The sequence below is a fragment of the Oryctolagus cuniculus genome, chromosome 11 (genome assembly GCF_051225735.1).
Source record: "Oryctolagus cuniculus isolate XC-2025 breed Fujian yellow rabbit chromosome 11, ASM5122573v1, whole genome shotgun sequence".
Lineage (NCBI taxonomy): Eukaryota > Metazoa > Chordata > Mammalia > Lagomorpha > Leporidae > Oryctolagus > Oryctolagus cuniculus.
This window is the reverse complement of record NC_142877.1, coordinates 59569632-59592711: the sequence shown is the minus strand read 5'-3', so window position 1 is coordinate 59592711 and position 23080 is coordinate 59569632. Positions and strand designations below refer to the sequence as shown.

At 57.5% G+C, this 23080-nt stretch overlaps 3 protein-coding genes across 7 annotated transcripts; all 3 read left to right on the top strand.

Annotated features, from left to right (window-relative positions):
- The first annotated feature begins 747 nt into the window (after nt 1-747).
- On the top strand, nt 748-6279 carry LOC138844369 (retinol dehydrogenase 16-like). 2 transcript variants are annotated; one of them, XM_070052430.2, is made up of 4 exons: nt 748-1193; nt 4072-4330; nt 4935-5098; nt 5650-6279. In XM_070052430.2, exons 1-4 carry the CDS (start codon nt 881-883, stop codon nt 5865-5867), a joined length of 954 nt encoding a protein of 317 aa, XP_069908531.1. In that variant the 5' UTR covers nt 748-880; the 3' UTR covers nt 5868-6279. The 2 variants fall into 2 exon arrangements, with proteins under 2 accessions (XP_069908531.1, XP_069908528.1); XM_070052427.2 differs by having other exon boundaries at nt 4935-5102.
- A 2009-nt stretch (nt 6280-8288) lies between these two features.
- LOC138843048 (retinol dehydrogenase 16-like) lies at nt 8289-14751 on the top strand. 3 transcript variants are annotated; one of them, XM_070052433.2, is made up of 5 exons: nt 8289-8719; nt 11600-11858; nt 12441-12604; nt 13180-13439; nt 14539-14751. In XM_070052433.2, the coding sequence occupies exons 1-4, from the start codon at nt 8407-8409 to the stop codon at nt 13395-13397; spliced, it is 954 nt and encodes a 317-aa protein (XP_069908534.2). In that variant the 5' UTR covers nt 8289-8406; the 3' UTR covers nt 13398-13439; nt 14539-14751. The 3 variants fall into 3 exon arrangements, with proteins under 3 accessions (XP_069908534.2, XP_017205989.3, XP_069908535.2); XM_017350500.4 differs by having other exon boundaries at nt 13180-13443; XM_070052434.2 differs by lacking the exon at nt 14539-14751 and adding an exon at nt 13533-13868 and having other exon boundaries at nt 13180-13443.
- Nucleotides 14752-17725: 2974 nt separating this feature from the next.
- LOC100343254 (retinol dehydrogenase 16) lies at nt 17726-22971 on the top strand. Of its 2 annotated transcripts, none has more exons than XM_051832723.3 (4): nt 17726-18175; nt 19465-19723; nt 20338-20501; nt 21191-22971. In XM_051832723.3, exons 1-4 carry the CDS (start codon nt 17863-17865, stop codon nt 21406-21408), a joined length of 954 nt encoding a protein of 317 aa, XP_051688683.3. In that variant the 5' UTR covers nt 17726-17862; the 3' UTR covers nt 21409-22971. The 2 variants fall into 2 exon arrangements, with proteins under 2 accessions (XP_051688683.3, XP_089164683.1); XM_089308557.1 differs by having other exon boundaries at nt 17727-18175; nt 20338-20505; nt 21191-21346.
- The last annotated feature ends 109 nt before the right edge of the window (nt 22972-23080 follow it).

The window sequence follows — 23080 nt, the reverse complement described above, 5'->3', positions numbered from 1 at the left end:
GCCCAGGCCCCGGCCCAGCTCCCTGCCCCCTTCCCTCCTCCTCCTGCTGGGAAGGGCTGGTCTCAACCTCACCCAAGAGCCCTCCGTGCACACCTGTAGGGGTCGCCTTCCGGCCCTTGTGGATCTCTGAAGGAAGCTCCCTGGTGTGTCCCAGCCCAGTGATACTGACAAAGCTCAGCGCCTGCCATGCCTTGGCCAGGCCAGACCCCTTGATCACTGGGGTCTTCCTGAGTTGAGACCCTGGAGGTCTTGCGGGTCCCAACTCTGAATGTGACCCGGCAGGACAGGCCCAGTGTATCTGAGGGCAGAGGGCAGTGACAGCAGTGCCCAGGGGAGGCGGGGAGGGGTGAGAGAGCCACACCTACTTGTGCACACAGCCCCTCCTCCCTCCCTGCAACTCTGGGGCTTGCATTCCAATGTGTGCACTTGTGGGTGCGCCTGTATGGGAACCTGTGTGTGTGTACAGGATCCGAGGGGAATCAGTGAGGAGTGGATGGGCAGGACACGGGTTATGATGGACACACATGCATACACACAAGCACACATGTTCTATGTATGTGTACACATGTGTGTGCACACACATATACACACATATATATGCACAATAATTTAGATAATATGTTTAATCCAGTTCAATAAAAACTCTGAAGTCCATACATAGGAGTTTGAGCCCTTGCAAAAGAAGTCCAAAGAACAGAGGGGTGGAGTTAGAATAAATAAGAGTTCTAGAAAGACAGTGGTTAGCTGGGAAGGAAGGACCTTGCCAGAGCACCTGAGGTCAGGCTGCCTACCACAGTCTTCTGGCTGCTCCCTCCTCTGCTGGAGCAGGTGCCACACTCAGGTTTCCCCGCAGCCTGTCTGTGCGTGACCCCGCAAAGCCATGTGGCTGTGGCTGGCGGCCCTCGTGGGCCTGTACTACCTGGTGCGCTGGTACCGGGAGAGGCAGGTGGTGAGCCAGCTCCTGGACAAGTTCGTCTTCATCACGGGCTGTGACTCGGGCTTCGGGAACCTGCTGGCCAGACAGCTGGACTGGAGGGGCTTGAGGGTGCTGGCTGCGTGTCTGACGGAGGAGGGGGCTGAGCAGCTGAGGCGCCAGACATCGGACAGGGTGGAGACGGTGACCCTGGACGTCACCAAGACCGAGAGCATCGCGGCCGCCGCCCAGTGGGTGCAGGAGCGCGTGGGGGACCGAGGTACCAGCCCCTCCCTGCTCCCGTCTGCTGGCTGCTTCTCCCTCCTCCAGGCAGGAGCCCCAAGGCGTCTTTTAGGGCTTGAGGTCAGTCTGACTCTGGCCCTCACCGGTCAGGCCAGGCTGGGCCTCTTCTTCCTGCTGGGGGCCCTGTGGCCAGGGTGCGAGGCCGCCCTGCTGAGAATCTGCCCCCAGAACCCTCCTGTCTCGGGGCCTCCTTTCCAAGCAGAAGTTCTCATTGCTGGACGCTGACGCCTGGGCTGGAGCCGGGCACCTGAGGGAGGGGAGGGGAGCAGAGCCCTGGTCTCGGGTTTGCCCTGGAGGCTGGGGCCGCGCTGGAGCAGCCTCAGGCCCTCAGTACCTGCCCTGCTCCTCCTGGTGACCGTTGGCGTCCACCGAGAGGGGGACTCCTCCCATTTTCAGATGGGTCCGAAGGTTAAGGTCAGGTTTAGAGTAGCCGAGCTGGTGATGGGTCCCCTTTTCCCTCTTTTTACCTGTCTTTTAGGAAAGGAAAAGAACATTCCTTACACTTTTCCAAATGGAAACCATAATCTTTGTGGAAAATACTGAAAAACATAAAAATAGAAACCTGATCATCCCTAATCTGCACTGCTGAGAGAGGTAGTTTAATATTTGATGTCTACAGAATTCTATTTTTTGTCTAGTTTATATCATGTTCTTTTTTACTTAATATAAGTAGTATTACAATAAAAGGGAAATATCTTCAAAATGCCACGTATAGTTAATTAGAATATTCTGTCCTTAAAGCCTGCTATGCTATGTCGAGGTATCTAATTCCAAGTTTTAACTGTCTTGGTAAACTTCTGTACATTTGCCTCTCTGTGTGCCTGTGTGTGATTGGGATATTGGGAATAAATCTCTCTGGGTAGGAATTTGCATGGCCATGGGGCGGGGCTTGGTTCGAGCAGGGGAGGAGCCTGTCCACTGGCCACATCCCCTCATCCGGCCTGCAGTCCGTGGAGCCGTGTCTGCAGGCGGGGAAACTCTGCAGTTCTGGAGCTTGTGTGTGGGTGTTCCAGGGAAGTTTCCTGGCAGATCCGTGAACTGGGGACCGGAAGAGCTGGGGAGACGGTGGCCCTCCCAGTTCACCGAAGAGGGCCCATGTTTTCTCGAGCAGAGGACGGCCTGCCAGGGGTGGGAGAAGTCGGCCTTGCCTGCTCCCCCAAGCCCGCCTGGTGGGTGCTTTCCACTCTTCACAAAAAGGCTTTTTTTTTTTAATTTATTTGAAAGGCAGAGTGACAGTGAGAAAGGGAGAGAGAGAGAGAGAGCAAGAGATCTTCCACATGATGGTTCGCTACCTAAATTGCCCTCGTGGACGGGGCTCCATCAGGCAATTGCCACAAGCAAGGATCACCACACAGTTTACACTTGGGGGTCAGGGACCCAAGTGCTCTGGCAATTGTCCACTGCTCTCCCAGGCGCATTAGCCCAGAGCTGTGATGCAAGATAGCTGGGACTGGAACCAACACTCTGATAGGGGATGCTGGTATCCCAAGCAGCGGCTTATCCAGCGTTGTTCAATTCTGGCCCCACCCACTGGGCTGCCAAGCACTTCCTGCAGGAATGTTGTTCAATATTGATAAAGTGGGGGCCAGCACTGTGGCACAGTATGTTAATCCTCTGCTTGTGGCAACAGCATCCCATATGGGTGCCGGTTCAAGTCCCGGCTGCTCCACTTCTGATCCAGCTCTCTGCTATGGCCTGTGAAGGCAGTAGATGATGGTTCAAGTCTTTGGGCCCCTGCACCCACATGGGAGACTCAGAGGCAGCTCCTGGCTCCTGGCTTCGGATCCACGCAGCTCCAGCTGTTGCGGCCATTTCGGGAGTGAACCAGGGGATGGAAGACTTCTCTATCTCTCCTTTTCACTGTCTGTAACTCTACCTCTCAAATAAATAAATATATATATATATATTACAGGCAGAGTGGACAGTGAGAGAGAGAGACAAAGAGAAAGTTCTTCCTTTGCCGTTGGTTCACCCTCCAATGGCCGCTGCGGCCGGCGCACTGCGCTGAACCGAAGGCAGGAGCCAGGAGCTTCTCCTGGGGTGCAGGGCCCAAGCACTGGGGCCATCCTCCACTGCACTCCCGGGCCATAGCACAGAGCTAGCCTGGAAGAGGGGCAACCGGGACAGAATCCGGTGCCCTGATGGGACTAGAACCCGGTGTGCTGGCACCGCTAGGCAGAGGATTAGCCTAGTGAGCCGCGGCGCCGGCAATAAATATTTTTAAAACATTTATACAGTGGGTTTCAAGGCAGTCCACTGACGTCAAACACGTGACCCCTCTCCAGATTCCACATTCCAAATTCACTTTCTCAACAAACCTTGTCTCAGCCTGCTTTGTTTTTTCTTCTTTCTGCCTTTTTTTTTTTTTTTAAATCTTCCTCTATTCCCTCTCTTCCCCGTTTGCTTCTCTCTATGGTCTGTCTTTTCCCGTGATAAACGATCAGCACTCACTACAAGCTGTTCAGAAAGTCTGAAATTGCAGCGGGGATGCCGACGGTGCCCAAGAGGGCAACGTGAGCGCGTAAACACGCAGACGTCAGTCCCACGTCTCCAGACAGTGCGGGCAGCAGGTCCTGTAGTGCGGGGTGTCGTGCGTGGTGGCCGCCTGCTGTGCGCTGCGCACGCGCTGAGCTGGGTCACGAAGAGCAGAGGGAGGAAGGCTGCCGGCTGCCGCCCAGCAGCTTACAGGCTCCTCAGCGCCCCCAAGCACAACAAACCCCGTGTGCTTCTCTGTGCTACCCCTCGCCCCCGTGCCACACCCGTCCCAGTGCTGTCAGGCTAGTGCACGTGGACTTGAACCACAGCTGTGTCCGCACTGCACACACACAACCTAGAGCTGCCCTCTCCTTTCCCAGGGCTCTGGGGCCTGGTGAATAATGCTGGCATCTCCATGCCCGTGGCCCCCAACGAGTGGCTGACCAAACAGGACTTTGTGGACGTGCTCAACGTGAACCTGCTGGGGACGATCGAGGTGACCCTGAGCCTGCTGCCTGCAGTGAGGAAGGCCAGGGGCCGCGTGGTCAATGTCGCCAGCTTTGTGGGCCGCCTGTCGCTGTTTGGTGGCGGCTACTGCATCTCCAAGTACGGCGTAGAGGCCTTCTCGGACTCCCTCAGGTATGGGGGTGTTCTTGGAGGGGAAGACTAGGCAGGGCCTGGCAGGTGGATAGGTGGGCACAAGGAGCCTGTGGGGATCTAGGACTCTGGGTGGGGCTGTGCATCCTGCTGTTGGCATGGAGCCCCATGGGAGAGATTGAATCAGGGAGCCACTCAGTCCAGTCTGGGTCGAGAGAGTGCCCTGGCAGGAGGGCAGGGCATGGCCCTGAGTGTGGGAGGCAAGGCCAGAGGCAGACGGACACTCCCCAGAAGACGGTGGCCATGGCTGAGCTGGGACCAGGCTGGGAGAAGTTGTGTGGGGGTGGAGGAGCGGGGGGGGGAGGGGCCTATGGGCGGGACCTGGGCTGCATGGGCTGCGAGGGGACCAGGAGGGCACAGCATGGGAGTGATTGGCGGCAGAATACATCTGACTTACAGCCAATGAGCGCCTGGGTGTCCAATGCGTGGGCCCCGGGCAGAAGCAGCGCTGTGATCCCAGTGCCGTACCCAAGCTGTGCCCTGGCCTCTGCACCCCAGTGCTCTGTGGGGTTTATTGTGTGTGGGGATGTGTGTGTGTGGATTCCATGAGCACTGTGTCTGTGCCCACTGCCGCTCTGCCTTGCAGGAGGGAGCTCTCCCCCTTCGGGGTGAAGGTGGCCATCATTGAGCCCGGTGCCTTCAAGACCAACCTTGCGGACCCGAAGAGATTCATGCAGTCCTTACGGGCGGCCTGGGAGTGCGCTGGCCCGGAGGTCAGGGCCATCTATGGCGAGGACTTTCTGGCAGCCTGTGAGTGAGTGTGCACACAGTAGAGGGACAATGTCCTGTGGGAATCCTGAGCCCAGCCCTTGTGCCTCCAGTCCTGACAGGGTCCATCCTGCAGGCTCCGCCTCCACCCCCCCCCCAGGGCGGGCCGTTCAGCCCCATTTCCACGGTCATGTGTGGTCAGCGGTCACCTGAAGCCATGTGCAGGCTTAGTAGAACATACACCCCCGAGCACCAGAACCTGGGTAACTGCGGGCGGAAGTGAGGCAGGAAGGGAAGCTGCCACAGACTCACGGCCAGCTGGCGCTACAGAGAGCTGAGACCCTGTGCCTGCATTTCTGCGTGGCCGAGACCTTGCGTTTAGGTGCCCGGCTTTGCCAGGTGGAGGGGAGTGGGGGCTGAGTGGGGCCATTTTCCTGTGGAGTCAGGGCTGGGGCTTCTCCAGGGGAGCCGGGTGCATGGGATTGGGTGCTTCAGAGGAGGAGGGTGAGAAGTGGAGAGCCCTTTCCTTCTACACTGCAAGCAGGAGCCAGCGAAGGCAGACGTACACGTGAGATCTTTCTTGTTCTGTGCAGACATGAAGTTGGGTCGGTCGTTCAAGTCTCCGTTCAGGCAGGACCTCCCCTTGGTGACGGACTGCATGGAGCACGCGCTGACCGCCTGCCACCCCCGCACCCGCTACTCGCCAGGCTGGGACGCCAAGCTCTTCTACATCCCCATGAGCTACATGCCCACCTTCCTGGTGGACGCCATCATTCACTGGTTTTCCCCGAGGCCAGCCCAGGCCCTGTGAAGCCTTGCCCAGGGCACCAGGTGGTGCAGAGCTGGGCTCTGAGAGAGGAGAAAGGTGGGTGGGGGCGCTCTCCTGTCTCCTTCTGCCCCTCCCCAGGGATCTTCTTGTGCTAGGTTGCCTTGGGCGGCCACTCGAGGCTCCCGGCTTCCTGGCTCCCAGGGCACATCTGAACAGCCGTGGGCGTAGCAGGTGCAAGGAGCCCACACCTGCTCTGTCTCCTCAGGGTGGGCGTCGGCCTGTGCACTCTGCACCTCTTGAGAAGACACCTGTGCACTGCTGGGGATGGGCAGAAGCAAACCCCACCCCTGCCCAGCAGCCTGGGACCGACTCAGCTGGCGCTGGCAGGTGGGACACACCTCATAGGTTCTCAGTGTATGACACACAAACCAATTTAGCATTTGTCATAAATCCATGGTTTTCTTGTGGTTATTCAAAAAAAAATTCAAAGATTACTGCATCTTCTCCCCCCACCATGATTCAACCTTGGCCTTGGGGAAGGTGGGGGGGACTCTAGTAGAAATGTCAGGTGCCTCCTGAGGTCAGGTGAAGAGGGGCCAACCTGTGGAGGGATTTGAAGGGGACATTGGGTTTTCCTGGGGCTCTCTCGGGCCTGCTGACACAGGGGAGAAGGGATTGCTTCCCGCTAGGATTAATACCCTGCCCTGATTCCAGGATGAGACGGGGCAGTACACAAGGAGATGCCCACAGGGCGAGATATGGACCCAAGCCCTTTCCCGTGGGTACTGAACCCCTCCCCAGGCCTCCAGGAGCTGACCCTCCCCTCCATTAGAGTCCCTGCACCTGCACCTCTGCCACCCTTGGGCAGCCCAGGCCCGCGCCCCTCCCACGCTCTCAGCTGCCTGCCTTGTTAGGCTCATGTGGGTGGACAAGCACCCAAATAGGGCCTCTGCCCGAGGCACGGACTGCAACTCGGGGGCCGACTGAGTGACAACAGCGGGAGGAAGATCAGTGTGTCTCGGTCAAGTCCCCATCTCCACCCTCAGCGCAGCCCCTCCTCCCGAGTCCAGCAGGGCTCCGCTGGGGCCTGACCACCAGAGACCACAATGCCCGAGCAGCAGATCGCCAGTAGAGGGCGCGTGGCCGGAGCGAGTAGGGACTCCACCATGGGCCGGCTGGGTATGGCTCTCCAGGACGTCGAGGCGCAGGGATCAGGGTGGAGACGGCCTGGGCAGGGGCTGGCGGCGGGCGAGCGTATCACGCGGCAGTTGCCGCTGAGACGTTTGGCTCCAGCCTCACGCCTCAGCCTCCCTGACAGCCACGATTAGGATTCCAGGGTCCTGGGGTGCAGAGCGGTCCCGCCCCCTCTACCCTCCCTGGTCTCCCCCAGGGCTTCCCTGGCAGTGTCTCTAAGAGCAGGTGCGGCCCTCCAAGGAGGGATGACTCCTCCAAGGCTGCAGAGCGCCCCCTGCTGGCACGAGGAGCCCTTCATGCCGGCCTGGGCTCTGCACCCCTGTTCTCCTCCCTTGGGCCGGCTGCCCGGGAGCCTCTGGTTGGGCCAGAACCTCCGTCCCTTTAGCCCAGCTCCTGGGCCTCTGTCAGGAGGCCAGGGGGCCGGAAAGCAGGACTGGGCGGCGGCGGAGGCAGCACAGCCCTGGCTGCTTCTGGCCCAGGCCCCGGCCCAGCCCCCTGCCCCTGCCCCTGCCCCCTTCCCTCCTCCTCCTGCTGGGAAGGGCTGGTCTCAACCTCACCCAAGAGCCCTCCGTGCACACCTGTAGGGGTCGCTCTCCGGCCCTTGTGGATCTCTGAAGGAAGCTCCCTGGTGTGTCCCAGCCCAATGATACTGACAAAGCTCAGCACCTGCCATGCCTTGGCCAGGCCAGACCCCTTGATCACTGGGGTCTTCCTGAGTTGAGACCCTGGAGGTCTTGCGGGTCCCGACTCTGAATGTGACCCGGCAGGACAGGCCCAGTGTATCTGAGGGCAGAGGGCAGTGACAGCAGTGCCCAGGGGAGGCGGGGAGGGGTGAGAGAGCCACACCTACTTGTGCACACAGCCCCTCCTCCCTCCCTGCAACTCTGGGGCTTGCATTCCAATGTGTGCACCTGTGGATGCGCCTGTATGGGTACCTGTGTGTGTGTACAGGAACTGAGGGGAATCAGTGAGGAGTGGATGGGCAGGACACGGGTTATGATGGACACACATGCATACACACACGTGTACACACAAGCACACGTGTACACACGTTCTATATATGTGTACACATGTGTGTGCACACACATATACACACATACATATGCACAATAATTTAGATCATATGTTTATTCCAGTTCAATAAAAACTCTGATGTCTACACATAGGAGTTTGAGCCCTTGCAAAAGAAGTCCAAAGAGCAAAGAGGAGGAGTCACGATTAAAAAAACATACTGGACAGACGTTGGTCAGGTAGGAAGGCAGAGCCTGTGCCAGAGCACCTGAGGTCAGGCTGCCTACTGCGTTCTTCTGGCTGCTCCCTCCTCTGCCGGAGCAGGTGCCACACTCAGGTTTCCCCGCAGCCTGTCTGTGCGTGACCCCGCAAAGCCATGTGGCTGTGTCTGGCGGCCCTCGTGGGCCTGTACTACCTGGTGCGCTGGTACCGGGAGAGGCAGGTGGTGAGCCAGCTCCTGGACAAGTTCGTCTTCATCACGGGCTGTGACTCGGGCTTCGGGAACCTGCTGGCCAGACAGCTGGACAGGAGGGGCTTGAGGGTGCTGGCTGCGTGTCTGACGGAGGAGGGGGCCGAGCAGCTGAGGCGCCAGACATCGGACAGGGTGGAGACGGTGACCCTGGACGTCACCAAGACCGAGAGCATCGCGGCCGCCGCCCAGTGGGTGCAGGAGCGCGTGGGGGACCGAGGTACCAGCCCCTCCCTGCTCCCGTCTGCTGGCTGCTTCTCCCTCCTCCAGGCAGGAGCCCCAAGGCGTCTTTCAGGGCTTGAGGTCAGTCTGACTCTGGCCCTCGCCCGACAGGCCAGGCTGGGCCTCTTCTTCCTGCTGGGGGCCCTGTGGCCAGGGTGCGAGGCCGCCCTGCTGAGAATCTGCCCCCAGAACCCTCCTGTCTCGGGGCCTCCTTTCCAAGCAGAAGTTCTCATTGCTGGACGCTGACGCCTGGGCTGGAGCCGGGCACCTGAGGGAGGGGAGGGGAGCAGAGCCCTGGTCTCGGGTTTGCCCTGGAGGCTGGGGCCGCGCTGGAGCAGCCTCAGGCCCTCAGTACCTGCCCTGCTCCTCCTGGTGACCGTTGGCGTCCACCGAGAGGGGGACTCCTCCCATTTTCAGACCGGTCCGAAGGTTAAGGTCAGGTTTAGAGTAGCCGAGCTGGTGATGGGTCCCCTTTTCCCTCTTTTTACCTGTCTTTTAGGAAAGGAAAAGAACATTCCTTACACTTTTCCAAATGGAAACCATAATCTTTGTGGAAAATACTGAAAAACATAAAAATAGAAACCTGATCATCCCTAATCTGCACTGCTGAGAGAGGTAGTTTAATATTTGATGTCTACAGAATTCTATTTTTTGTCTAGTTTATATCATGTTCTTTTTTACTTAATATAAGTAGTATTACAATAAAAGGGAAATATCTTCAAAATGCCACGTATAGTTAATTAGAATATTCTGTCCTTAAAGCCTGCTATGCTATGTCGAGGTATCTAATTCCAAGTTTTAACTGTCTTGGTAAACTTCTGTACATTTGCCTCTCTGTGTGCCTGTGTGTGATTGGGATATTGGGAATAAATCTCTCTGGGTAGGAATTTGCATGGCCATGGGGCGGGGCTTGGTTCGAGCAGGGGAGGAGCCTGTCCACTGGCCACATCCCCTCATCCGGCCTGCAGTCCGTGGAGCCGTGTCTGCAGGCGGGGAAACTCTGCAGTTCTGGAGCTTGTGTGTGGGTGTTCCAGGGAAGTTTCCTGGCAGATCCATGAACTGGGGACCGGAAGAGCTGGGGAGACGGTGGCCCTCCCAGTTCACCGAAGAGGGCCCATGTTTTCTCGAGCAGAGGACGGCCTGCCAGGGGTGGGAGAAGTCGGCCTTGCCTGCTCCCCCAAGCCCGCCTGGTGGGTGCTTTCCACTCTTCACAAAAAGGCTTTTTTTTTTTAAATTTATTTGAAAGGCAGAGTGACAGTGAGAAAGGGAGAGAGAGAGAGAGCAAGAGATCTTCCACATGATGGTTCGCTACCTAAATTGCCCTCGTGGACGGGGCTCCATCAGGCAATTGCCATAAGCAAGGATCACCACACAGTTTACACTTGGGGGTCAGGGACCCAAGTGCTCTGGCAATTGTCCACTGCTCTCCCAGGCGCATTAGCCCAGAGCTGTGATGCAAGATAGCTGGGACTGGAACCAACACTCTGATAGGGGATGCTGGTATCCCAAGCAGCGGCTTATCCAGCGTTGTTCAATTCTGGCCCCACCCACTGGGCTGCCAAGCACTTCCTGCAGGAATGTTGTTCAATATTGATAAAGTGGGGGCCAGCACTGTGGCACAGTATGTTAATCCTCTGCTTGTGGCAACAGCATCCCATATGGGTGCCGGTTCAAGTCCCGGCTGCTCCACTTCTGATCCAGCTCTCTGCTATGGCCTGTGAAAGCGGTAGAAGATGGTTCAAGTCTTTGGGCCCCTGCACCCACGTGGGAGACTCAGAGGCAGCTCCTGGCTCCTGGCTTCGGATCCACGCAGCTCCAGCTGTTGCGGCCATTTCGGGAGTGAACCAGGGGATGGAAGACTTCTCTATCTCTCCTTCTCACTGTCTGTAACTCTACCTCTCAAATAAACAAACAGATATATATATATATATAACAGGCAGAGTGGACAGTGAGAGAGAGAGACAAAGAGAAAGTTCTTCCTTTGCCGTTGGTTCACCCTCCAATGGCCGCTGCGGCCGGCGCACTGCGCTGATCCGAAGGCAGGAGCCAGGAGCTTCTCCTGGGGTGCATGGCCCAAGCACTGGGGCCATCCTCCACTGCACTCCCGGGCCATAGCACAGAGCTAGCCTGGAAGAGGGGCAACCGGGACAGAATCTGGTGCCCTGATGGGACTAGAACCCGGTGTGCCGGCACCGCTAGGCAGAGGATTAGCCTAGTGAGCCGCGGCGCCGGCAATAAATATTTTTAAAACATTTATACAGTGGGTTTCAAGGCAGTCCACTGACGTCAAACACGTGACCCCTCTCCACATTCCACATTCCAAATTCACTTTCTCAACAAACCTTGTCTCAGCCTGCTTTGTTTTTTCTTCTTTCTGCCTTTTTTTTTTTTTTTAATCTTCCTCTATTCCCTCTCTTCCCCGTTTGCTTCTCTCTATGGTCTGTCTTTTCCCGTGATAAACGATCAGCACTCACTACAAGCTGTTCAGAAAGTCTGAAATTGCAGCGGGGATGCCGACGGTGCCCAAGAGGGCAACGTGAGCGCGTAAACACGCAGACGTCAGTCCCACGTCTCCAGACAGTGCGGGCAGCAGGTCCTGTAGTGCGGGGTGTCGTGCGTGGTGGCCGCCTGCTGTGCGCTGCGCACGCGCTGAGCTGGGTCACGAAGAGCAGAGGGAGGAAGGCTGCCGGCTGCCGCCCAGCAGCTTACAGGATCCTCAGCACCCCCAAGCCCAACAGACCCCGTGTGCTTCTCTGTGCTACCCCTCGCCCCCGTGCCACACCCGTCCCAGTGCTGTCAGGCTAGTGCACGTGGACTTGAACCACAGCTGTGTCCGCACTACACACACACAACCTAGAGCTGCCCTCTCCTTTCCCAGGGCTCTGGGGCCTGGTGAATAATGCTGGCATCTCCATGCCCGTGGCCCCCAACGAGTGGCTGACCAAACAGGACTTTGTGGACGTGCTCAACGTGAACCTGCTGGGGACGATCGAGGTGACCCTGAGCCTGCTGCCCGCAGTGAGGAAGGCCAGGGGCCGCGTGGTCAATGTCTCTAGTGTCATGGGCCGCCTGTCGCTGTTTGGTGGCGGCTACTGCATCTCCAAGTACGGCGTAGAGGCCTTCTCGGACTCCCTCAGGTATGGGGGTGCTCTTGGAGGGAATGGACATGGCTGGGTCTGACCAGAGGGAGGGTGGTGGGCTTGTGGTAGGCAAGGGACCCTGGGCAGGTGCCACACTTCGTTCCATGGAAGGGATTGAGTCAGGGAAACCACTTAGTCCAGTCAGCATCTGGGAGCCCCCTGGCTGCAGTACAGGGCATGGCTCCGAGTCCAGGGGCCAAGGCCAAAGACAGAGAGGCTCCATGGAAGATGGCGGCAATGATTCAGCCAGGAGAGGGCCAGGGACCTGACCAGGGTGGGCATGGATGGGCAGCATGGAGGAGGTGAAACGGACAAAGCCTGGTGATCCGTGGGATTGAGGGCTACAGAGGGGGCAGTATTGCTTGCAGTACCTTGCAGCAGAACAGGTAGGATTTGGAGCTCTTTGAATAAGCATCCCACATTTCTGGGGCAATGCTATCAGAGTTTGTACCCTGGGGATGCTGCATATTATCCCAGTTTACGTCACCCCGATTCTACAAGGAGGTTGTCTTGTTTCTTGTGTGTGTGCTACCACCCGAGACCACAGAAGTCCTTCCTCTCCATCTCCCTGTCTTCTAGGAGGGAGCTGTCCTACTTTGGGGTGAAGGTGGCCATCATCGAGCCCGGCTACTTCAAGACTAGGGTAACGAGTAGCGAGAGATTCATCCAGAGCTTCAGGGGACTGTGGGACCGGGTCAGCTCAGAGGTCAAGGAGTTGTATGGCGAGAAATTTCTGGCAGCCTGTGAGTGAGCTCTGGGCGATGGGGAGAGAAGCACCTCCTTATTTGGAATCTGGGTCAGCATGAGCACCTCCAGCAGTATCAGGATGTGTCTGCGCCTCTGCTACCACCCCACCCCCCACCCCAGCAAGTGCAGATGTACAAGTCCCATTTCCATGGTGCTGTGTGGTCAACTGGGCACCTAAGCAAGTGTCCAGGCTGGTTCAAACATAGAACCGCTGTTTCATTAAAACATTCGATTATTCTAAGGGGCGACGTGAAGCCAGAACAGGAAGGCACGCCTGGACTTGTGGACTGGTGTCAGAGACAGCTAGTCCTTATGTGCTTAGATGGCGTGAGTGTTGGCTGAGACTTTGAATTCGTGCAACCCAGGGATCCCCAGGAAGAGTGACCAGAACAGCTGTTCCTCTTGTTGGGACAGTGGGCACTTCCAGGGGAAGTCGATGGATGAGATATTGGGCATGGGTTTTGGGGGTGGGTGACATGAATTCTTAAGAGAAATGTCCCTTCCTAAGTTGACCCCAAAGCAGGAGCAGTGGAGGTGGGAATATACCTGGGTTGTTTCCTATTCCGTACAGACATGCAATCAAGTAAATCTATGGAGCAAAAGTACACAGAGGATCTGTCCTTGGTGACAGACTGCATGGAGCACGCGCTGACCGCCTGCCACCCCCGCACCCGCTACTCGCCCGGCTGGGACGCCAAGCTCTTCTACATCCCCATGAGCTACATGCCCACCTTCCTGGTGGACGCCGTGCTCTCCTGGGGCACCCCACGGCCAGCCCAGGCCCTGTGAAGCCATGCCCAGGGCGCCTGGTGGTGCAGAGTTGGATGTTGAGTGAGTGAGTGAAGGGGCACCTCGGGGAGAGGTGGAAGGGGCGGGGAAGGTGTCATGTCACCAGGGCCTGCCTTCATCTTTACCTGTCCCCAGGACACTCTTGGGGTACCAGCTCTGGGCCCATTAGGAGAGAAGACCCAAGAACTCGGCAGTAGAACAGGGAGCTCAGTTGAATTGGGCAGCCACTCAAGCCTCGTGGTCAACCCCGAGGAAGCCACACAAGGGATGGAGGCTCTGCCCGCACCTGCTCTGCCTCCTGTCCACATAGCCAGGGTGTCCCTTGGCCCTGGCCAGTCTGCACCTTCCCATAGGATGGAAATTTCATATCAGGCCTGGCATGGGACCTAGGAACCAATTTCGTATTTGTCCTGAAACCATGGTTTTCTTTTGCTTATTTTTTTTAAATAAAAATCACACATTTCAGACACACACAGTGATTTCCCAGCCTTGACCTTGTGGAGTCTGGGGCTGTGGGCCTGTGGGAAGAAGCATTGGGGGAGTTTCTGGAGGTCAGGGATGAGCGGGACCACCCAAGGGAGAGCTGTCCCTGCCTTCTCGGTCTCCCTGCCTTGGTGGGAGGGGCACTTGCTCCCCTCTCCAGACTTCGAAAGGCACCCAGAGTGGCAGGGTTAGAGACCAGGACGAGAAAGGTTGACAGTGCAGACTGAGGGGTCCCAACCCCTGTGTGGGGGAGCTCCAGCCCCTCCCCTCAGTGGCTGCGCTGGGCTGCAGGGTCAGTGCAGATGTGCTCCTGCTGTCCCTCAGGGCCCAGGCCCATGTCACTTCTGTGGCCCATTTGTCCTTGTCCTCTAACCCGTGTTGAACTTCCGGGGCTGGAACCTTCTGGAACCACCTAATACCTGCTGAGACCTGGGTCTGTATGTTGCCGGCTTCCTGATGCTCCCAGAAAGCATGGTTGCAGGTTCCTGGGCTCCTGCAGCTGGCAGCGGCACCTCGGGGGTCTCAGTTTTTCCCCCAGCACTAAAATCAAGGGGTGGTGGGGCCAGCGCTATGGCGTAGTGGGCTAAGCCTCTGCCTGCAGCACCCGCATCCCATGTGGACTCCAGTTCGTGTCCCTTCTGCTCCTCTTCCAATCCAGCTCTCTGCTGTGTCCAGGGAAAGCAGCTGAAGATGATCCAAGTGCTTGGGCCCCTGCACCCACGTGGGAGACCCAGAGGAGGCTGCTGGCTTCTGATCAGCCCAGCTCCAGCCATTCTGACCATTTAGGGAGTGAACCAGAGGATGGAAGACCTTTCACTTCCTCTGTCTGTAATTCCCTCTCTCTCAAATGAATACAGAAATAAAAAATCAAGGGCATGGAGCCTTTTGTGCAGTAACAGCAAAGCGAGGTACACACCCTGGGAGGCATGGACAGTGTCTGGTGTTGGACTCTGCATGCTGAGGACCCAGAAGACAGGGAAGGGACTGCCAGGAGCCCAAAGGGAGTCCCCCGGCGCCAATCCAACAGCCAAGCTAGAGCTTCCCTCTCAGGCGAAGCCCCCCAGTCCTATCAAACCCTGCACACTCACTCATTCACACTCTCCCATACTACACGACACACTATTGCGGAGTACAGGCTGCTACTGTGCGTCCCAGCCCCATTTGGGGGGATGGTAGGCGTTGAGGGGGTCCTTCCCCACAAGTCCCCTCCACAGTGCCAGGGAGGGGCCGGGGAGGGCACAAAGCCCTACCCTCCATGCTGGGCTCTGGGTTTGCACTGAGGTGCAACTGTCCCAAAGGACTGCCACTCAAGGGTGCACTTCGGTCACCAAAGGACAACTGCCACCAGAAAACAAAGCCGGAGCACAGACACCCTGCTCCACGCAGCCCTTCCCCTCAGCAAGGGTCGGGTCAGACCGGGAACCTGCACAGGGGCAGGAGGGTCCCATCAGGGGCCTGGGGCTGTCACCGCAGCGCATCTCCTCCTTCCCTTCCCTGTCAGCCTCCTGGGAGCAAGGGTCCCTGAGCGCCCACCTCAAAACACTTCCCTCCCGGTCTTAGACAGGCGCGGTGGGCGGGGCAGGGGTCTCTTGTCTCTGGGACCCACTGCACACTTGGTGGGGGCTGTGGGCTGCAGGGCGGGTCCCAGGTCTGGCGAGGCGCCCCTTCACGCCCTTCCAGCTGTGCCTCCATCTCCGACACTGCCCCCTCCCCCTGCAAAGCCCAGCTAAGATGGAGAAGGGGGCGCGGCTGGGGCCCTCACTGCCAGGCTGAGCCGGGCTCCCCTGGGGCCCACACCCCGAGGGCCACCGCCAGTAGGGGCCCCGCAGGGACTCAGTCTGGGCCCTGGGTCCTGGATCTGTCTGGGCTGTGGCTCCCCAGGAGGCCGAGGCGCAGGGGTCAGGGTGAGGACGGCCTGGGCAGGAGGCTGGCGGAGGGCGTGTGTATGCGCGCGGGAGACGCCCGCAGAGACGTTTGGCTCCTGCCTCGCTCCTCAGCCTCTCTGACAGCCACGATTAGGATTTGCGGGTCCTGTCGTCTTCTGCCCTCTTCGTCTCCCCTAGGGCTTCCCTGGATTCGCCCCAGGAGCTAGCGCGGCCCCCGCTGGAGGAATGACGCTCCCGGGTTCAATGCGCCCCCTGCTGGTACGGGGGAGCCCTTCGGGCAGGGCTGGGATCTGCGTACGCCTATACACACACACACACCATTCATCTCCTCCCTCTGGGCCAGCTGCACGGGAGCCTCTGATGGAGGCAGGAACTTCTCCCCCAACCTCCCTCTCACCCCTCTCTGCAACTCTGGGACTTCCACTCCTGGGGTCCCCAGTGCCAGTCCTCCTTCCCTTTCTCTGCTGCTGATGCCCGACCCCCTTGGCATCCCCCCACCTTCTTTGCAGAGCACTCATCCCAGGAGGGGACCTCCTCCTGCCCTCTCTCCTCCCGCTTCCACTCCTGGAGAGACTCTGATTTGGTTCTCCAATGGGCGAGTCTGGATGCTGAGCCGGAAGAGGACGTGCAGGCTCAGAGAGGGGATTCCGTCCACTGTGTCTTGCCCGTGACTGCAGATCCCCAGTGAGATGGTCTTGCACTAAGGAAAGCCTGGGTCTGGCAGTGTGGTCAGACAGGATGTGTAGACAGACCAGACCTTGGAGTGATGCCATTGTGTGTGGGCTCCGTGTGGTTACCTGAGTGTGCATCTGTGTGTGCACAGAAAGGCAGAGAGGGATCAGTAGAATGGGAAGTGTTGCTGAGCAGCACACATACACAGACACAGTCACAGTCACACAGAGACACACACATAGACACACACAGACACACACACACACACATAGACACAGACACACACACACACAGACACACAGAGACACACACACAGACACAGACACACATAGACACACACAGACACACACATAGACACACACAGACACACACATAGACAGACACACACACACACACATAGACAGACACACACATACACAGAGAGACACACACAGACACAGAGAGATACACACAGACACACACACAGACACACACACACACAGACACACACAGACACACATACAGACACAGAGAGACACACACAGACACAGACACACACAAACACACACACACAAACACACAGACACACAGACACAGACACACACAGACACACACAGACACACACACAAACACACAGACACAGACACACAGACATATACAGAGAGACATACACAGACACACACAGACACACAGACATACACAGAGAGACACACACAGACACACATAGACACACACAGACACACATAGACACACAGAAACACACAGACACACAGAGAGAGACACACACAGACACACACACAGACACACAGAGACACAAATACAGACACACACAGACACACAGAGACACACACAGACACAAACACAGACACACACAGACACACACACATAGACACACACAGACACACACACACACAGAGAAAGGTACTTCAAAAAGTTTATGGGAGGGGGCCAGTGTTGTGGCATAGTAGGTTAAACCTCCACCTGCGGCACCAACACCCCATATGAGCTCCAGTTCAAGTCCCAGCTATTCCACTTCCACTTCTGGCTTCAGATGGGCCCAGCCACTGCTATTTGGGGAGTGAACCAGTGGACGGAAGACTTCTCTCTCTGTCTGTAACTCTGCCTCTCAAATAAATAAGTAAATCCTTATTTAAAAAAAAGTTAATGGGAAATATAATTAAAATATGTTTGTTTTGGTTCAAATAAAATTGAAGTCCATGCATAGGAGTTTGGGCACCTGCAAAACAAGTCCAAAGAGCAGAGAGGAGGAGTCACGATTTAAAAAACATTCTGGACAGACGTTGGTTAGCTGGGAAGGAAGAACCTTGCCAGAGCACCTGAGGTCAGGCTGCCTACTGCGTTCTTCTGGCTGCTCCCTCCTCTGCTGGAGCAGGTGCCACACTCAGGTTTCCCCGCAGCCTGTCTGTGCGTGACCCCACAAAGCCATGTGGCTGTGGCTGGCGGCCCTCGTGGGCCTGTACTACCTGGTGCGCTGGTACCGGGAGAGGCAGGTGGTGAGCCAGCTCCTGGACAAGTTCGTCTTCATCACGGGCTGTGACTCGGGCTTCGGGAACCTGCTGGCCAGACAGCTGGACAGGAGGGGCTTGAGGGTGCTGGCTGCGTGTCTGACGGAGGAGGGGGCCGAGCAGCTGAGGCGCCAGACATCGGACAGGGTGGAGACGGTGACCCTGGACGTCACCAAGACCGAGAGCATCGCGGCCGCCGCCCAGTGGGTGCAGGAGCGCGTGGGGGACCGAGGTACCAGCCCCTCCCTGCCCCTGTCTGCTGGCTGCTTCACTCTGTGCAAAGGAAACACTGCCTGCCTGCTAACTGGGGAAATGCCAAGGTTTTTGTTTTAAATTTTACTTTCAAGGGTTTGAACGTCAGGTTCCTCAGAGCAGAACTCCTGCAGTGATTGCACTGAGCCCCAGGTTGAGCCCAGCTAGGCTTAGGGCTGACCCTCTGGCCAAAGGCTGCATCTGGAGCCAGACCTGGGGGTTGGCACGGGCCCTGGGGGACTGGGCCAGGCTGGAGGCTGGAGCCAGGCGCAGGAGCTCTGCACTTCTTATTGGATCCATCACATTTCTCCCCTCTGCAAGGCTTTAAGGTCATCTGTGCCTGACTTAGGAGAACTGAGGTTGGGAACGCTGAGGGACTTTTGCACCCACACCCATGGTAGATCCTATTCTACCGTGTTAGGCTGCCTGCTCTGTATGTAAAACTAGAGATCATTGGTTTGTCTTTCTCTGACTGGAAATGTAAAACACGCTCTTTCCAGAAAGCACAGAAGAGGGTCAGGGTGAAACCACGTTCACCCTAATCCCACCCTCCAGAGCTGATGACTCGCTCCAGAGTGCACCTTGAGATCAGCGTTTCCATCACCACATCTCCAACACCTGGCATTCAGTGTCCGTGCCTCCCAGCCTTGAGAGACCGTCACAGCACTGTCACAGCTCTCCTACCCTGCTGGCTGTTGATGCTTGCTTCCTGCTTTTCCTGGCAATGGAAGTCTGTTCATATGCTCACAATATTATCTAAACAGAATACAATAATAGGATCCAAGTATTCCTTTCTCGGAGGCCAGGGAAGGTTTATGGGTAGTAAGGACTTATGTTCTTCCCAGTATGCCCAGGGCCAAGCTGTCTCCCCCACCTCCCTGGCCCTTGCCCACCAAAAACTCCTGGTCCTGTTGATCTGAGAGTCATGGGTCAGGAACTCTGACTGTTCCAAATCCCAATGACCTGTCTCTCCCCGTCCCACCCCCGCTTGTCTTCCAGGGAATTTTCCCAATGCCGAGTGGGCTGGGGGCTTATGAGCTTAGGGCAAGGGTGCAAAGGTGGTCTTTTTGCTCCCAACCACCAGTAGCTTAAAGTACGTGCACACCCTGACACCCGCATCACCATGCATCATTTCCGCCCTGTCCCTCTTTTCCCGATGTCACACATCGTTATGCACACAATCAATAAATCCCACTGGGACATGAACTTGGACCACAACTGTGTCCACACTGCACATACACAGCCTAGAGCTGCCCACTCCTTTCCCAGGGCTCTGGGGCCTGGTGAACAACGCTGGTGTCTCCATGCCCACGGCCCCCAGCCAGTGGCTGACCAAACAGGACTTTGTGGACGTGCTCAACGTGAACCTGCTGGGGACGATCGAGGTGACCCTGAGCCTGCTGCCCGCAGTGAGGAAGGCCAGGGGCCGTGTGGTCAATGTCTCTAGTGTCATGGGCCGCCTGTCGCTGTTTGGTGGCGGCTACTGCATCTCCAAGCATGGCGTAGAGGCCTTCTCGGACTCCCTCAGGTATTGGGGTGCTCTTGGAGGGGAAGACTAGGCAGGGCCTGGCAGTTGGACAGGTGGGCACAGTGGGCTTGTGGGGGTCCAGGATTCTGGGTGGGGCTGTGCATCCTGCTGTTGGCATGGAGCCCCATGGGAGAGATTGAATCAGGGAGCCACTTAGTCCAGTCGGCGTTGAGAGAGTGCCCTGGCAGGAGGACAGGGCATGGCTCTGAGTGTGGGAGGCAAGGCCAGAGGCAGACGGACACTCCCCGGAAGACGGTGGCCATGGCTGAGCTGGGACCAGGCTGGGAGAAGTTGGGTGGGGGTGGAGGAGCGGGGGTGGGGGGGTTCTATGTGCGGGACCTGGGCTGCATGGGCTGTGAGGGGACCAGGAGGGCACAGCATGGCAGTGATTGGCGGCAGAATATGTCTGACTTACAGCCAATGAGTGCCTGGGGGTCCAATGCGTGGGCCCCGAGCAGAAGCAGCGCTGTGTCCCAGTGCCATTCCCCAGCTGTGCCCTCCCTGCTCCCTGGCCTCTGCACCCTAGTGCTCTGTGGGGTTTATTGTGTGTGGAGATGTGTGTGTGTGGATTCCATGAACACTGCGTCCGTGCCCTCCACCTCTCTGCCTTGCAGGAGGGAGCTCTCCCCCTTCGGGGTGAAGGTGGCCATCATTGAGCCCGGTGCCTTCAAGACCAACATGGCGGACCCGAAGAGATTCATGCAGTCCTTAGGGGTGGCCTGGGAGCGCGCTGGCCCGGAGGTCAGGGCCATCTATGGCGAGGACTTTCTGGCAGCCTGTGAGTGAGTGTGCACACGGAAAGAGTGGAAAACTTTTTTTTTTAAGATTTATTTTATTTGAAAGATGCAGCGAGAAAGAGAGAGAGAGAGAGAGAGAGAGAGAGAGAGAGAGAGATCCCATTCATTGGTTCACTCCCCAAATGGCTGCAATGACCGTGGCTGGGCCAGGCTGATGCAGTAGCCAGTAACTCCATCCTGGTTTCCCATGTGGGTATCAGGTACCCAAGTACTTGGACCACCTTCCGCTCATATTCCAAGCACATTAGCAGGGAATTAGATAGGAACTAGAGCAGCCGAGACATGAACCAGCACACATATGGAATGCCCACATTACAGGAGGCTTAACTGGCTGTGCCTCAAGCCAGCCCCCTCTTCATTATTTTTAAAGAGCATACTAAAGCCAGAGAGGGGAGACACCATGGGCTCCTGGACAGCTAGGCTCAGAGAAAGTCAGTTTTCCTGTGGTCAGAGTCCCAGCAGAGACCTTCGGCATGTGTTCTGGAACATTCCAGGAAGGGCTGAAGAGGCAGCTCTGGGGGGAAGGGTGCGCACTCCCTGTGGATGAGGCTAGGTTAGGCTTGAGCCCTATCTGAGAGGATTGGGAATTCTTAAAACTCTCCTAATTTATAGCTCTAAATGGGGGAGGGGGATGGGCAAGTACTTTAAGATCTTTTCTCATCCTGAACAGACGCCAAAATGTCTGAAAATGGCCTGAAAGCATGCAAGGTGGATCTGTCCATGGTGACGGACTGCATGGAGCACGCGCTGACCGCCTGCCACCCCCGCACCCGCTACTCGCCCGGCTGGGACGCCAAGCTCTTCTACATCCCCATGAGCTACATGCCCACCTTCCTGGTGGACGCCGTGCTCTCCTGGGGCACCCCACGGCCAGCCCAGGCCCTGTGAAGCTATGGGAGGAGTGCATGGCTGGGTTTCCATGGGGTGCTGCAGGAGGAGCAATGTGTCAGGGGATGGGGACTGGCACGGGGGAGGACACTCTAAGTCTCCAGGGTCCTTTAGCTCACCCCCTCCTCACCTCTGCCCCGTGTTTTTCCTGGGACAGTCATTGTTGGAAGCCTGGGCACATTAGGAGGAATGAACCACTTTTTAGAGTTGAAGAACACAGACCCGTTGCATGTATTGGCGTCCTGTGGCCGTGGGGAGCCACATGAGGATGGAGTCTTCTGGCTTCGGGAGGGGTGGGTGTCGGGGGCCTCACTTGCTCTGCCCCTCTACCTGCTGAGCTCTTGAGTGACATCAGCTGACTTCTCCCAGCCATGGCTGCTTGTCACTCACCCAGGATGCCAGCCTAGGGGGCAGGTACAGAACAGGGGAGCTTCGCCTTCCTCTCTCCGCAGTTCCACCATGCATGAGCTGGAATCGGGGTTGAACCTCCTCTACTCCCTGGCATAGAACAGCCAGGCCCTGCGAAGCATCCCGAAGGTGCCACTGGCCTCATCTCATCCTGGCTTTGGTCAGAGGTGGTGAAGCGGCACGTGGACGGGCGTCATTTGTCCTTCCGCTTAGGCCACTGGCTGGCCCCGTTTCTGCGTCGGGCCCTCTGATCACAGGTGTGCGGTGTGAGCCAGGGACTGGCAGCTTGACTCAGGGTCTCGTTCTAGGCCCCAGCCTGGTCCTGGGCCTGTACCTTATGCAATGCTGGGTGTGCCCCTCCGCCGCCCACAGCTCGCCCCCTCCGGCATTTCCTTTGCTTTACCAGCTCACCTCCTGCCTTGCCCAGTGTCTGCAGTTTCTCTCCTTCCCCTCTAAGTCCTGACTCTGAGAATTTTCCGGTAGGTCTCTGCCCTGCCCCTCCTCTGCTCCTTCTGCATCTTGTGTCCTCCCAGAGCCCGGGACTCTTCCCTCGGCTGCCCGCTGCCTGCCCACGCATCCTGGTCATGCAGCCGTCGCTCAGAGCCCTCTGTTCTTCTGCCTTCCCTCTCTGTGCCCGGCGTCTGGCCTCTGACTTCTTTAGCCACCTGTCGTTCTACCTGTCATTGGCCTCATACCTTTGATTCCATTCCTGCTTCCCCTCTGCACATCCCATTGAACACCAAGTCAGCCAATCTCCACGCCCCCTCCTCCCAGCCCCCCTTCCGGCTCCTTAGCCCACCTAGAATGTGCCTGGTGCTGGGGAGGGGCCCTGAGGGTCCAGTCCTGGGGGAGCTGGGGTGCCCTCAGTCCTTGGCTCCCCCTGCTGGCTTGGTCACCAGGAACTGGCGGTCACCTGGACCTGAGCATCACCCTCCCGGGAGCCAGGCCGGCGTGCCTTGGGTCTATCTTCTGGAGTTGGGGCCCACAGCCCCAGCCACTTCCGTAGGAAGGCCCTGCTGCCTTGGCCTTGGGCTGATGGAGGCGCACTCAGCCGGAGGACATAAAGCCAATTTTTGTTTTCTAACCAGTGAATCTGTCTTATTTCTTTCCCCCCCTGAAAATAAAAATTGAATTTAAAGTACATACATGCACTCAGGACAGATGATTCTGGTTTTGCTCCCTGGCCTGGGGGGTGGGGCTGAGGTCGGGCTGGAGTGAGAGATTCCTGGGGTAGGGGAGGGTCTTGGGACTGGATTCCCCTTCC